At 31.4% G+C, this 14,391-nt stretch overlaps 1 protein-coding gene across 1 annotated transcript; it reads left to right on the plus strand.

Moving 5' to 3' along the window:
- The first annotated feature begins 8,572 nt into the window (after positions 1–8,572).
- LOC140434790 (uncharacterized) lies at positions 8,573–13,623 on the plus strand. Its single transcript, XM_072523304.1, has 2 exons — positions 8,573–8,732; positions 13,181–13,623. The coding sequence occupies exons 1-2, from the start codon at positions 8,664–8,666 to the stop codon at positions 13,526–13,528; spliced, it is 417 nt and encodes a 138-aa protein (XP_072379405.1). The 5' UTR covers positions 8,573–8,663; the 3' UTR covers positions 13,529–13,623.
- The last annotated feature ends 768 nt before the right edge of the window (positions 13,624–14,391 follow it).

Raw genomic sequence — 14,391 nt, forward strand, 5'->3', positions numbered from 1 at the left:
TTAAATTTATTAAAACTGATTTTTCTGGGATTTCAAAATTTTTGTGATTCATATTAGAAATAATACTTATAACTATATTTGATATTAGTTCTGTTAATTCTTTAGGAGATTCATGTATTTTGGATCCTTGTTCTGTATTAAATGTAGATTGATAAGAAGATGAATTGAAAATGCCGCCAGGTCTGGTGGACATGGGGTTTAACTTTATTATTTTTTGATGTTCTATTGCTAATGGGTCTTGCGAGGAAGGAAGGGGCCGTTTGGATTTTGGAGGTTTTATTATTGTATATCTGTTTGAAACTGTAGGGAGGGCGAGCTGATTGGGGGGTGAGGGGGGTGTGGACAATTGAGTAGAGGAATATGAAAAGGATGGAGAGTTCATAATTGGAATTTGATGTGAATTTATTGAGTAATTATTAGCTGTTATCGATGCATAGGTTACTTTAGGAAATAATTTAAGCGTTTCTTTGAAAGACAAGCTGTTTTCAGACATGTAATGTTTTATTTTTTTTTGACGGTCGAATTCTTCTCCCATTCATTAGTGAAGTGTTTACCTTCACAGGAGAGACATTTTTTATTAAAGGATGATAAAGAACAAGAATCGGAAGGGTGAGACTCATGACATTTAAGACATCTAGGGTTGCTTTTACACTGCTTACTCATGTGTCCATACCTATAACAGTTGTAGCAAATAATTACTTTTTGTTGGTATTTTTCTACATTGTGTAAAACATGGTTAATTACGATATATTTTGGTATACTTTGACATTTGAATGATACAATTACCGATTTTGTAGGTTTAAAAACTACTTTATCATCTGTTATTATTTTTCTCTTTATTCTTTTTACATAATCCACCGAGAATTTACAATGGTGATCAAATTCTTTTATTTTATCTTTGAGATATTATTCTTCTGATATATCTGATTCTATATCGCTAACTACACCTAATTTAAATAATTGAAATTTCGGAATATATGCAATTAGACTTTTTTGAATAAGCAATTTAGAAGTAATTAAGGTATTTGCACTAGCATAGTTTTTAAATGTTATCCTAATCCGATTGCGTCCAATTGAATCAATTTTTTTAATATAATTATCAATTTCTGGGTAAACGGTAAATAATATTTCACCTATCTTAACTGCATTTAATTTGCCTGTAAAATTTTTATCATTGTTTTCAATAAAAATGTGAAATGGCCCTAAATCAGTTTTATCATATAAATATACAGGTCTGCTTTTTTCTGGCTTATTAGAAGTTAATGAGTTAATTTGTTTATCGGTTTTTAAATGATTAATATTATTAAGACTACTTATCGAGTTTTCTAGCTGATGGGATAAAAATCCATGGGAACCATAACTGCAATCATCCATCGCATCCTGATCCCTTGGCAATTTATCGGGGGGCTCGCCCCCGTCAGAAGACTCCATAAATGGAGCCTTCGACGATCGCTTCGACGACTAAATTAGTACTAATATATATGTATTAAACTACAGTTATAGAATGTTACTGTGTTTAGGACTTCCTAAATCGCAGAGAACTTTAAAATGTGTAATTTAACTTTAGTTTATACGTAAAACTATCTGAAATTAAACTTTAAAATGCAGAGAACTTTTAAGTTCGTATTTACACTTTGACGTTTATTTGACAGATGATAGTCCACTTTTATTTTCGCTTGTATGAGCGCCTCGATGTATTCACCGGTCGATAGATCATGAACATTTTCGAACACCGGTCATCGTCTCGAGATGCAACCGTTGTACGTCGAAATAAGCATGTTCGTTACAGTAAATTTACAGAAAGAATTTTTTTTGACAAAAATGTATTCAAAAGACGATACAAAAAACGGGAACACACGCGATTTTATTTTTTACTTCATAACTTTTTTCCACGAGGGTATAAAAGGCATTGCTGTACAAAAAAACCTCTTATCTTTCCTATACAAAATGACGTTTAGTGAACGTATTTAGGTTTTATAGTATCCCAGATACGATGTTTTAAATTTCGCGACTGACACCATTTTTTGGCCTTCCCTATTTTTCGTCAATATTGTTCTATAACTTTCTTTTTTTTTGTTTTATAAATTTGTATCAACTCGACACTTAAATAGCTTTTGATAAGAGTGTCCTATCGCGAAAAATGAAAATGGCTTTTGAAGATGAAGCTTTCGTACGCATTTTTTGCATTTTGCCAATGCAAAAGTAAATGGTCCTCGTAAATGGCAAAAATCGTTGAACGTAGAAAACTTTGAAGAACCGTATCTTGTTTAAAATTAGTTCTAGAGAAGTCTACATTTTAAAGGTAATTATTTTTTCTTCTAATTTAATGTAGCATTGAATATACCTAAAACTGCGTGGAAAAAAGTTATAGATCAATTTTTACAAAAAAATAGGGAAAATGGCTCAAAAATATTGTGAGTGGCAAACTTTGAAAAATCGTATCTCGGATTCTGAAAATCCTGAAAACTTCTACTAAATGTGAAGATGAAGGATAATAGTTATATTTTTGTAAAGCAATGCCTATACCTGTACCCTCGTGGAAAAAGGTATGAGGCATAAAAGAAAAATAGCGTGTGTTTCTGTTGTTTTTTGTTTCGCTTTTTGAATATATTTTTGTCAGAAAAAATTGTTTTTAACATGCCTAATGTATAGGCACAAATCACCCCTTTCGCAATAACGCACCCCTTTTAAATGGTAACACTCTGCAGTTTAGTTAGCATATTTGGGGTTTTATTGATCATATGAAAAAATAAAACCCCTTTGTAGTTCCTCTCTAAAGTACAAAATCCATAGTATTGCTTAGTCTACATAACAGATAATTTTTAGTTGATTTTCTACCATTTCTTACCCTTTTTTAGTTTCTACTCTTTTATTATTTTATTAGTGATCAGGTTAAACAATCGAGGACTCAGAAAATCTTCCTGCCTTATTCCATTGCCAGCTTCAATTAGGTCAGCTAGCTATTCATCTGATTTTACTTTTATTGTGTTGTTTTAATTTCACTCTGTAAAATGTCTTCTTCAGCTCCATGAAAGATAGATATGCCGGATTGTTGCATTTAAAGGTATTATCATGTTGTTAGTTCGTCTTGTCTTTGTTTTACTGTTCGTTTGCTCTTTCTTTCTGAGTCCTCTTATGGCCACTTTTGCTGCTTCTTTCATTTGGATTGTTGCATTTACGTGTGGTAAACCATAGAACTTTATTCATTGTAACTTCTGAGTACTTTGCTTCGATATTTGATTCCTGCGACTTATAAAAGTAATTCTTATCTTAAAGCGTTGGAATTTTTAAAGTACACCGATTAATTACAGATTGCTTACTATTTTTTAAAAATTTTAATTTGTTGTCTAACTAATATAAGTATATGTAACGCGTATTTTCTTTTACTGACATTTTTTCTTAATTTTTTTAATATATCTAATCAACAATTGTGTAACTATTTCCGTTAATGATAAATGCCTTTTGTTGTTATCGATATTTTTGATGTAAATAGCAGCTTCTAATTGAAACTTTTATTACAGAGTTGTATTATAATGTATATTTCTAACATCCAGTAATAAAAAAATACCATATTAGATATTCATGGTTTTCAAATTTTCTAAAAGCACTAATAAATTCATATGTGTTTTTTAGTGGGTGTGAATTATGTGTAAAAAATATATAATATAAGAAACATAATATATCTTTCCTCCAGATTGTTTTAAAAATACTAGTTATTGAAAAAAAAAAACATGTCTGTCTTTTCAATATTATTCCGTACACAAATAGCATAGTGTTATATTACCTACCCCTGCTAGTCTGTAAATAAGTATATTAAATTGGCTATATGGAAAATATACTTTTAGAAGGATAAGAAGCTGATGCTTTTACTTTTAAAACTTCTGACCATATTTTAATGTACTTTTGACTAACATTAATAATATATACCAATTCAGAAAAAAATTTAGTGTATAAGTACCAGTTCTGCAGCAGTGTTAATGCAATGTGTGGATGAGTATTTTCTACTACCTATATAATTTAGTGTTAAAATATTTTTAATGGCAAGTAGCCATTCTTCTGTCATTAGCATAATATGAAATTTATTTGAACATAAAGTTGATAATCTCTGATATCATCTGCCCAAGTAACAAATTTTGGTAATATTTTATAAAAGGTTAGTTTAAAGATTTGCGGTTTTTTATTAGTCCGTAGGTATCGACCAGCTGCCATATTGTATGGCACAAAATTTTTGATAACAGCAGACAACAACTTTTTGATAAAATAATATTGTTAGTGGTTAGCTTGAATACTTCGGTAGTGATGAAGTAATTCGTATATTCGAATCGGTAGCCGCTTGGAGCGCCGCTTTTTTTGAGATATAGTAAACGAATCCTTGTTAAGACAATGCTCTGACTTAAAAAGTATCACGATATTTATTCAACACATACTATTATTCTTATTGTTACGATAAATGTGAGTCATATTTACCCTGTAAACATTTTGTTATTCTCACTTTTGTTCTAATATATTCTCCGACCCGCTAGAAATCGGTCTGGCGTTCCCTTTCATCCGAGACAATTCAAGGGTCAACACAGGTCAACATCCGTGGGCTTCGAAGGGATTCCCGAACAACGGCTGTTTGATATATATCGCGGAATATAGCGGAACTTTCATTGTGTGGGGCAGTCTGAATAATAATATCGAGTTTTGAAATGTAACGCGCGTATTGTCGGGAGTATAAATTGTAATAAATGTTGTAAATAAATTATATAATTACAGTATGAAATAAATTAGTGATTAGTATAATATTGTACAAATAAAGCCTCTACTCTTTCTTGCATGATGACGTGCAGAACAGAGTATCTATCGTTTCGAAGTATGTGGCCCAGATACGATGTTTACTTATTTAAATTGTGTTCATAAGATTTCTACCATGTCCAATTCGTCTTAACACTTCTTTTGAATTGGAATTTTTAGAATACACCTATATAGCCACATTTTGAATGCCTCTAATTTGTTTACGGATTCAGCTTTTAGAGTCCATGCTTCTACTTCATATAGCAGTTGTGACCATACATCTAACTATGAGTTTATAATTGCTCCGAGGTATGTATACCTGTCGACCCTCTCTAATGGTTTATCCTCCAATGTCAGATGTATGTTGTCAACAGGGGTTTTCGAGATCACCATGTATTTGGTTTTATCTATATTCATTGTTAGTCTCATCTTTTTACTTTTTTTGTTTATGATTTCTATAAGAATTTGTAAATCTTCTATATTTTCTGCCATGATGGCGGTATCGTCTGCAAATCTTATGTTATTAATGATGCTCCCTCCAATCCGTATACCTTTAGTGTTTCCCATAGTGCCTCCTGAAATATTAGTTGGAAGTACACATTAAAAATAATTGTGGCAACAGCACACATCCGTCTGACTCCTCTTTGAATTTCTATTTGGTTTATCTCACTATCTTCCACTATTACGACCGCTGTTTGATTGTAGTATAGATTTTTGATTAAATTAATATCCTTCCTATCTAAGTGTATGTGTTTCAATGCAGGTATGAGTTTACCACGTTGAACTCTGTCAAATGCTTTTGAAAATCTATATAACATATAAATACGTTTTTATTATATTCCCTGAATTTTTGTAATAGTACCGCCATTGCACAAAATGCCTCTATTGTTCCCATTCCACCTCTAAATCTAAACTGTGTTGTCTATTTGTTCTTCACATTTTTTATATACTCGTATACTCTGTTGAATAACTTTGAGTAGTATTGTGTGGCTCATAAGGCTAATTAATTGGTATTCATCGCAAGATTTGGGATTATTTTTCTTGGGTAAGGGTAAAAGGATAGATTTTAACCATTCTTCAGGAATTTGACCGTGCTTCTTCTCGTGCTACTCTTAGCGGAGATTGGAAATCATCATGGCCACTGCGACTATGTTAGCAGCGCGCCTAAAAAGTTCAATCGAACTACACCCGAACCATTCACGTAGATTTCGAAGCCACAATATTTTTCTTCTTCCCACACTTCTTTTGCCCTTAATTTTGCCCTGCATGATATTTCTTAAAAGTTCGTACTTTTCACCTCTCACAACCGTAGTTGTAGATTTTATTAAATAAGTAAGACACTCAATATTTTCGTCATTCAGGATTTTTAGTATATCTACTGGAATTTCATCAGGACCTGGCGCTTGACCACTTTTTGAGTTTTTAATTACCTGTTTCACCTCTGATATTAGAATTTGATTATTTTCATCAGTTAGTAATGTTTCATTTATTTCTTCCCTATGATCTGTTAATAAGTTCTTGATGTATTCCTCCTAAGTTTGTTGTTATTTATCTTCCGATAATTGGAGATATTTATTGGAGTTTCTTATGACAGATACTATATAAACTCAAAAGGTTGCGCATAAAAATCGCAATATTTCGTGGGACCGAGAACCTTTTATCTTTAAGATCCTCCACTACAATGTAACAAAGGTATTGGTTCCACTTAAAATCTTTTAATAACAATTAAATATTGATTGATCGTTTTAAAGTAGGATAAGGTTAAAATAATATCAAATATGCTTTATAATTACTTTAATTTTTCAAAACCATTAAAAAATTTGTTGTATAAAAATCCCAATTTTTCTGAAGCTACACTTACTACAGGGGAATATACTCTTCATATTAACGACTGTGTTACAAGTAAAATGCGATTTTACATGGTCTAGCTAGAGGTACAGACATCTACACAAGTCTAATTGCTAGTAAAAAATATACCAGGTGTAATTATAACACCAAGACAAAAAGGTGTAAGTGCCATTCTAAGAGACACCCTCGGATCGGATACCATTAAAAGTAATCCAATAAACCTTCATGAATATTATATACATTTATACACATTATCCAACGGAAATAAATAATTTATGAAAAGACTGAGTGAAAAGTTTTTGTACACACTTGACAAACCAAAGAATAAAAAGCAAAGGATTTTTAAAGTTTGTAAAATTTATTTCCTAGCTGAGCACTTTCGTCTTACAAAGTCATCCTCAGAGCTATGGTTAAGTTTTAAAAACTCCATTTCTTAAGAAAGACCTCATTTTGGTTTAAAAATCCACAATTTTTCTTTATAAAGGATAAGTTACTTCTTTGAAAAAATAACACAGACAGAACATTGGACTTCACAAAAGACTTAAGTTGCCGCATGTGATACCCAAATATGTATATATAAAAATACTTTAGTTGCTTGTACCTAAACGTACTGTAATTTCTTAGTTATTCGTAAAGAAACTCTTCCTTCGGAGATGGTTGTATAATTTTTTTGCCGAATATAATATATATTTCTTTACTAACTCAGTGTCAAGCAGTCAAAGAAGTACCTCGAATTCCGTAGATTTTTTTTACCAAAATGTCATGATTTACACAATCAAAAGCTTTGGCATAGTCACAAAAAACAGTGACAGTGTAAAGAATATTGTTTAGTGCCTAATAGACGTCATGTAGTAGAGAAATCATAGCATCGCGGGTACATTTATTAGATAAAAAGCCGAACTGACTTCTGACAGTTGTGATAAACTGTTGTTTTCAACAAGAAAGAACATAAGTCGGGCTCTTATAAGTCTATAAATAATTTTGGATAGGACCGGTAGTAAGGCAATAGGTCCATAGTTGCAGACATTAAAATGTTCACTACCCTTATGAAGAGGAATAATAATGGCTGTCTTTAGGCAGTCTGGAAATACACCTTTTTCAAAGGAATCGTTAATTAGTGTGACCAGGACTTCCAACACATTTTTGAGAGGATTAAGAAAATTTTTATGGATAGTCCATCAATACTACTGGAAGATTTGATATTACTGATTGTTTGGATTAGTTCAAATTTATCAACTGGTCTTATAAAGAATGATTTGGATACCTTTTTTTTAATTGGGGAAATAGGAAATAGGATCTTGTTGTGGCAAAATAGTTGATGTTATATTTTTACTCACATTAATAAAGAATTCATTTAGATTTTCATGGTTTGAAAGAGAAAATGTTTGAGCTGTGTTAGTTTTATTTCGAAGATAGTTTATTATAGACCAAGTTTCTCGTGCAACATTTTTAGAGCTTCCCAGACGATTCTGATAGTACATTTTTTATAGCTGTTTTGAGGTAGGGTCCTGTGTACTTGGAGATATATTAAATTAAAATTTTTTTTAAGGTACGAGTGTAAGAATCCGTTCAGTTGATTGAAGTTGAGGTGGCAAACAAACAGACGGCTGTTTGGTCAACAGGTATCAATATTATATAAGCCAGATTGGATTGAGTAACGATAAGATAAGAACTAGTTAGTTAGAGCGAAAGCCAAATTATAGAGTAGTATGTATATTTATGTTAAAATTGTATTTCGTCAACGGTTTTCCATCTAAAATTAAAGACTTTAATAATAAAGCGTTTATTTCATATTCTTATCTTCAGTCGTTAATTTGAGTAATTAAACTACAATTTAAAGTGTTAAGATCTATTATTGTAGTTTTAAACGGTCCGAACCTGTCATACAACGTCATAAATTATTTACTAACGAACAACGTTTTTATTTTGAAAAATATAATTAGGCACATTGTAATTATATTTTTAAACTATATATAGAGGCGGCAGTATTACTTGTTACTGCACATTAGAACGAAACTTATTATCTCTGCTATTTAGAAATGAATTGGTTATTTTGGTATGTTGCTGTTGTTACATTGACTGCTGTCAATTTAAAACCCTTACAACTGGTGAGTTGGTTACATTCTTTTTTACTTAACATCCATTAATATTTATTATTTGGATGACTTTAGCTTATTAAGTTTCTCCCTCTATGTTTCAAGGTAAATAATTAATATTTGCATAATATACACATATTATTTATTATATTTTATAGGACTGGATGCTGAGGTCTTAGTCTAATTTTGACACCATCCAAGATATATTTGAATATTTAACTAATATCTAACATCTTTCTTTCTTTTGTCTTTTAGTACTATTTTCCCAAGTATAAATCTTAATGATACGGCGATTATTTTTCTCCATGTGACACATCAGAATTACACTTATGCAATAACCATAGCAAATGCTGCAAGATCTTCAGCCACATTTTTTTTGTATACCCCTCTTCAACATTTTACTTTTATGTGTAGAGATGAATGAATAGAGATTAAATCTCTAATAATGTATGACGTTACTAGTATATGTGTAGCAGTATTAAGTATGTATTTTTCATATTAAGAAAGATTATTGTTAAGAAAATACAACACTACTTGTATATCTTTATTCTGATAGCCTGGTGGCACATGTTTGCTTTATTATACACATAGTTTCAAAAGTTATGCATCACCAAAAATTTTCGCTGTTATTAACTATTCAGGAACTACTGTTACGAGTCAATTATAAAAAAAATAGCATAACGTTGACAGATTTTTTTTTAAATAGATACTCTTTTTTTTTAATAAAAAAGTAAAAACTAAAAAAATTATTTTTAATTAAAATGTGTAATGATTCTAATATTGTGTCGATCAATCATTTTCTGTGGCAGATTCTTCCATTCTTATCTACAGCCAATTGTAAGGTCATGATAGGTTCTAGGAGGATTCCTTTGGGCATGAACAGTTTTGAAGAGCACATCCCACACATGTTGAATGCAGTTTATGTCTGGAGACGTCGCAGGCTACCCCAAATGGCGAATATCTTCTGTGTCAATATAGTCATTACTCGCTTGAGTCCTATGTGGATAACGCCCACTATCATCCATAAAAACAAAATTTTTACCCACAGCTCCTCGCCAGAATCTCATAAGAGGTTCTAAAATCCGTGTGATGTACCTTTATCCTGTTCGAGTTCCGTCAATAACGACCAATTCCATGCGTCAACCTGCCATAATACCTGCCCAAAACTTACCTCTGCCACCAGCGAAACGCCGTATGAGACGGGCATGTGCTAGTTGTGCAGCTCTTATTGGCTCTCGCCAAACACGAATTCGCTGGCTATCGCTATTTAAACAGTATCTGATATCGTCTGAAACGAGCACAAAATTCCAAAACTGTTGAGTCCAAGACTATGTGATCTTGAGCCCACTGGAGGTGGTGCAAAACTTATCTAGGTTTTGAGAAACTCGACTACTTGGTTGACGACTCCTCAAACCTGACTCTAAAATTCTTCTTCTTATTGTAGCCAACTATACTCTAACTCCTGTAGCATGCCTGAAGTCTCTTTGGAGGGCTTATATGGACATAGAACAATTTCTCCGAATGGAAATTCTGATATATTTATTCTGTTATTGTTGTAACTGCTTATTGTTAATTCGGGGTTTAAGGTAATGGCCTTTTTCAACTGAAGCCTTTATTGTGGCTCGGTCCAACTCAGAAATTAAATTACGATTTATTATACGAGGTTTGATAAAAACACTCCCGAAATTTTCGTTTAAAAAAATATTTATTTATTCGTCTACATTAATGTTGTTTCCCTCAAAGTAGTCTCCATCAGACATTATGTAGTTGTGCCAACGCTTTTGGCAATCATTGAAACACTTCTTAAACTCGACCTTTGGAATAGCCTTTAGTTCTATCAGCGATGCACTTTTAATGCCATCATGCTGGTGAAACTACGACCCTTTAAATTTTTCTTTATTTTTGGAAATAGGTAAAAGTCACACGAAGCCATGTCTTGCGTATATGGAGGCTGGAGTATTTTTTTTATAAACTTTTTCCACCCCCCGAATTAAGGATGGTAATCACTCCCAGAGGCAGAGTACTTATTGTAATGGGGTAGATTTTGATCTTTAAGCTATTTTGTACCTACGTCTAAATTTCATGCAAACTGGTGCATATAAAAAAATTCAGAGGTTTTCTGAATTGAATCAAGCAAAGGTTGGCTTATTGCTAAAAACTTAATTAAGTGGATCTTAATTTTACCATTTTACTTAAATAGTTTTTTATTTAAATGATTTTGTTGGTGATGTTAAAAATTAAACATAGTTGCCTAAAATTGTCTAACTAATTAGTTCAATTTTAACCCTTTGTATATACCTATCATAAAATACTAACTTTAAGGCAATATTGATACAAACTACCGTTAATAGAATTTCATTGTCAAAATCAAATGGATGACATCATCACGATGCAATGGTAATATCTTTACAGTTGCTATTATCCCAAAAACAGTCGGTTTTTCTTTTGCCCAACTGGCATATTAAGTCCTCTTTCCTCATTTCCTCGTTCCTCAATTCATCTGGCATTTGCTCAAGTATAATTCAATGTTTTTATTAATTGGATGATATTTAAAATTTAAACATGCGTAGAATAAATATATGATGACTAGAAACAAATTGATCGAGAGAAGTGAAGAACCGCTGTCGTGTCGTGATGCTACCCGTGACGCGTTCTAGTAGCGCTAATTCCGTGACGCTCGCTTTCGCATGTTACCAAAGAGAAAAAAGTAATATAACGTCAGTATATAGAAGCTTCGCTTCAATAGAAACGAAAAAATAATGTTTTTGGGGAATGGCGTGGGGTGGCGCATAAAAAGTAAAAAAATAAAAAAATATTGAAGTTGTATCGATTTCAAAAAAATATGACTGACCCCACAAAAACTCGCAATAACCGTTAAAAACCTTAAAAAACATTGTTATTTGAGAGTTTAAATGTGTTAAGCCCAATTTGTAAATATCCTAAAAGACTAAGATTATTTATAACCTATAAAAAATCTTAATTTGATCTACTTTTAGGTCTATAACGTAGAGAAAACAGGAAAAAACAGTTTTTCCTGTATTTAAAGGTGGTGTCCTAACGAAAAGATCTGGAAACAATCAAAAATATAGTTTTTTAATCAATACACAAACTAGAAGAAAAATTAGACCTGCTGTCACCTTAAAAAAAAGTTTTTCGAAAAAAGGCATTTTTAGGTTATGTACCTACACTCCGCATACCGGTCTATAAAAAATAAATATGTTTTGTCTATAAAAAATAAATACGTTTTGTAAAAACTTCAGCTATGCATGAATTTTTTTAAATTATAATTTGGTGTACCCCACCGAATAAAAAACAAAAAAATACGTTTTTGGAGGTAGGGGTAGGGGGTGGCGGGCTAAAATTAGGTTTTATTTTTTATTCGCATAAAACGTAAAAAATAAAAAAAACTGATTAAGGTTATATTAATTACAAAAAAATATTAACCCCAAAAAAACTCATACAAACCGTTAAAATCCTGAAAAAATATGTTTTTTGGGGGTTTAAAGGTATTTCGTTCAATTTTTGAATGTCTTAAAGGACTTAAGTTACTTTAAATTATATATAACCTATAAAAGAACCATGATTTGATCTATTTTTGCAGTCTCTAAAATAGGGAAAATCCCCCAAAAAACCATAAAAAACAGTTTTTGGATTTTTGAAGGTGGCGCACATGACGGAAAAATCGAGAAATAATTATAAATATAGTTTTTAATTTAGTACACAAAACAAAAATAACCTGCATGACCAGCAGCCATCTACAAATAACGCATTATACGCTTTTTTTTTGAAAAAAAAAATGCATTTTTTAGCTATGTCCACTTAACCTATAAATCTATAAAATGTACACAAGGTTTGTAAAAGACTTAACTATACGTGTGAATTTTTTGAAATTTTTAAATTGCTTGCAACCCACCTAAAAACAATAAAAAACGAAAAAATTACGTTTTAGGGGTAGGGAATGGCGGGTTAAAATTGGACTTATTCTTATTTTTTAATCACATAAAACGTAAACAAATGAAAAAAATGTATTTTGGGAGTGAGAGCATTTTGACTATCTTAACGGGAAGTACCATTTGTTTAAACAATAAATCCCACACTAATTATACACACTAATTATAACGAAAAATTTATGATTTCTGAACTGATAATTAACTTATCAGTTTGATTTATTTCCACTTTTATTTACACTGTGTACAATTACATTCTATAAAATATAGTTTTTCAATTATCATAAAATTAAAAGTAAATTCTTTCTATAGACATAAAAAATCTATATCTCTATAAATATCTATTATCTATGGACTAGTCGAAAATTCGGGAAGGTATAAACATTTTGTAGTTTGTGTATAGGTCCGAAGTTATATTATAATACGGAGGATGCTTTTTAAAATAATACAGCTATATAAATAACTTTGTTTTATTATATCGTCTATGATAAGTAAATTCAATTATATTTTTAGGTCGAATTCAGTGATTCGTACCTGGAAGAAGTAGAGAAGATAATTAAAGAATGTCAAGCTAACCCAGCTACCCGTGCTTCTGAAGAATGGTTAAAAACAGAAGATCTTTCCACTGCAGATCAATATGGAGGCCACATTTTATGTCGACTAACAAAGGTGGGAAGCTTAAAACCAAATGGAGATGTTGATAAGGAAGGAATGAGACGAGATCTTTCGAAAGGTATAGATGATCCAAAGATAGTAGACCTCATTCTTGAAAAATGTGGAAATCGCGTACTTGGTGTATCAGCAGAACAGAGTGCCGTGGAAAACTTTAGATGTGTTATGTCAACAGTCCAAAGCCTTTAACGTTACTAAAATACTTAAAATCCGTAGATTGATTCTTGTTCACGAAAATATGTTGTGAATTTTTCGATAGATAAATAAAGATGTAAATATACAAATATTTGCAACCAAAGAATAGGATTGATATTACAGTACTGTGTATTAAGCCTTGTCCTACAACAAATATCCTGAACCTCAATCTTTTAAATGACAAAACTAGAATGGTAGGCGGTGGGCTCATCATTAAGCCCATCTAAATACTTTTCAATGCCATATACAATTTATGAATTTAATTAATTAATAAGTATTTAATTAATATGATTAAGTCATAAGTTCAACAATTATTGCAATCACATATTTTCTTCTTATTCTTCTTCTTCTTATTCTTATATTAAGCATCGGGCTTGTTATTGTCCGATCTTAAGGTTGTAGTTATACTTGTGATATTGACTGCCAGCTATCTTATATTTAAACGATTTTCCTAGTACAATAATCTGGTCTGGTGCCTGTTGGTCTATCGTGTATTTTACAGAGATCTGGTATTTATTCGTTTATTTCGTATTTTGCCTCTTTATATTTGTCCAGCAACTGATATCAAGACTCTTATATTAATAAAGTAGTATAAAAGACATATATTAAAAATACGAAGATAAGTACAGTAATCCAAAAATATTAGAAGTATCAAATATATTATATTGCAATAAATAATTGTTTTTTAATAGGGCAAAACTATGGCACACGTATTGGATAACATGCGTGGCTTTTTTCAAAACACTTTCGCTACACTTTAAGTTACTCTAGTTATCTATTGTGCAAATCTGTGGCTACTTGCCAAAAGTTGATATGTCAAAAATAACGGTTTTCAGCTTTGCAAATCATAACATGCG

This window comes from Diabrotica undecimpunctata, chromosome 2 (assembly GCF_040954645.1).
Source record: "Diabrotica undecimpunctata isolate CICGRU chromosome 2, icDiaUnde3, whole genome shotgun sequence".
NCBI lineage: Eukaryota > Metazoa > Arthropoda > Insecta > Coleoptera > Chrysomelidae > Diabrotica > Diabrotica undecimpunctata.

Coding starts and splice junctions, on each gene's coding strand:
- LOC140434790 (XM_072523304.1), top strand. CDS start 8,664: ATGAATTGGTTATTTTGGTATGTTGCTGTTGTTACATTGACTGCTGTC. Junction 8,733..13,180: donor ATTTAAAACCCTTACAACTG/GTGAGTTGGTTA, acceptor TTATATTTTTAG/GTCGAATTCAGTGATTCGTA.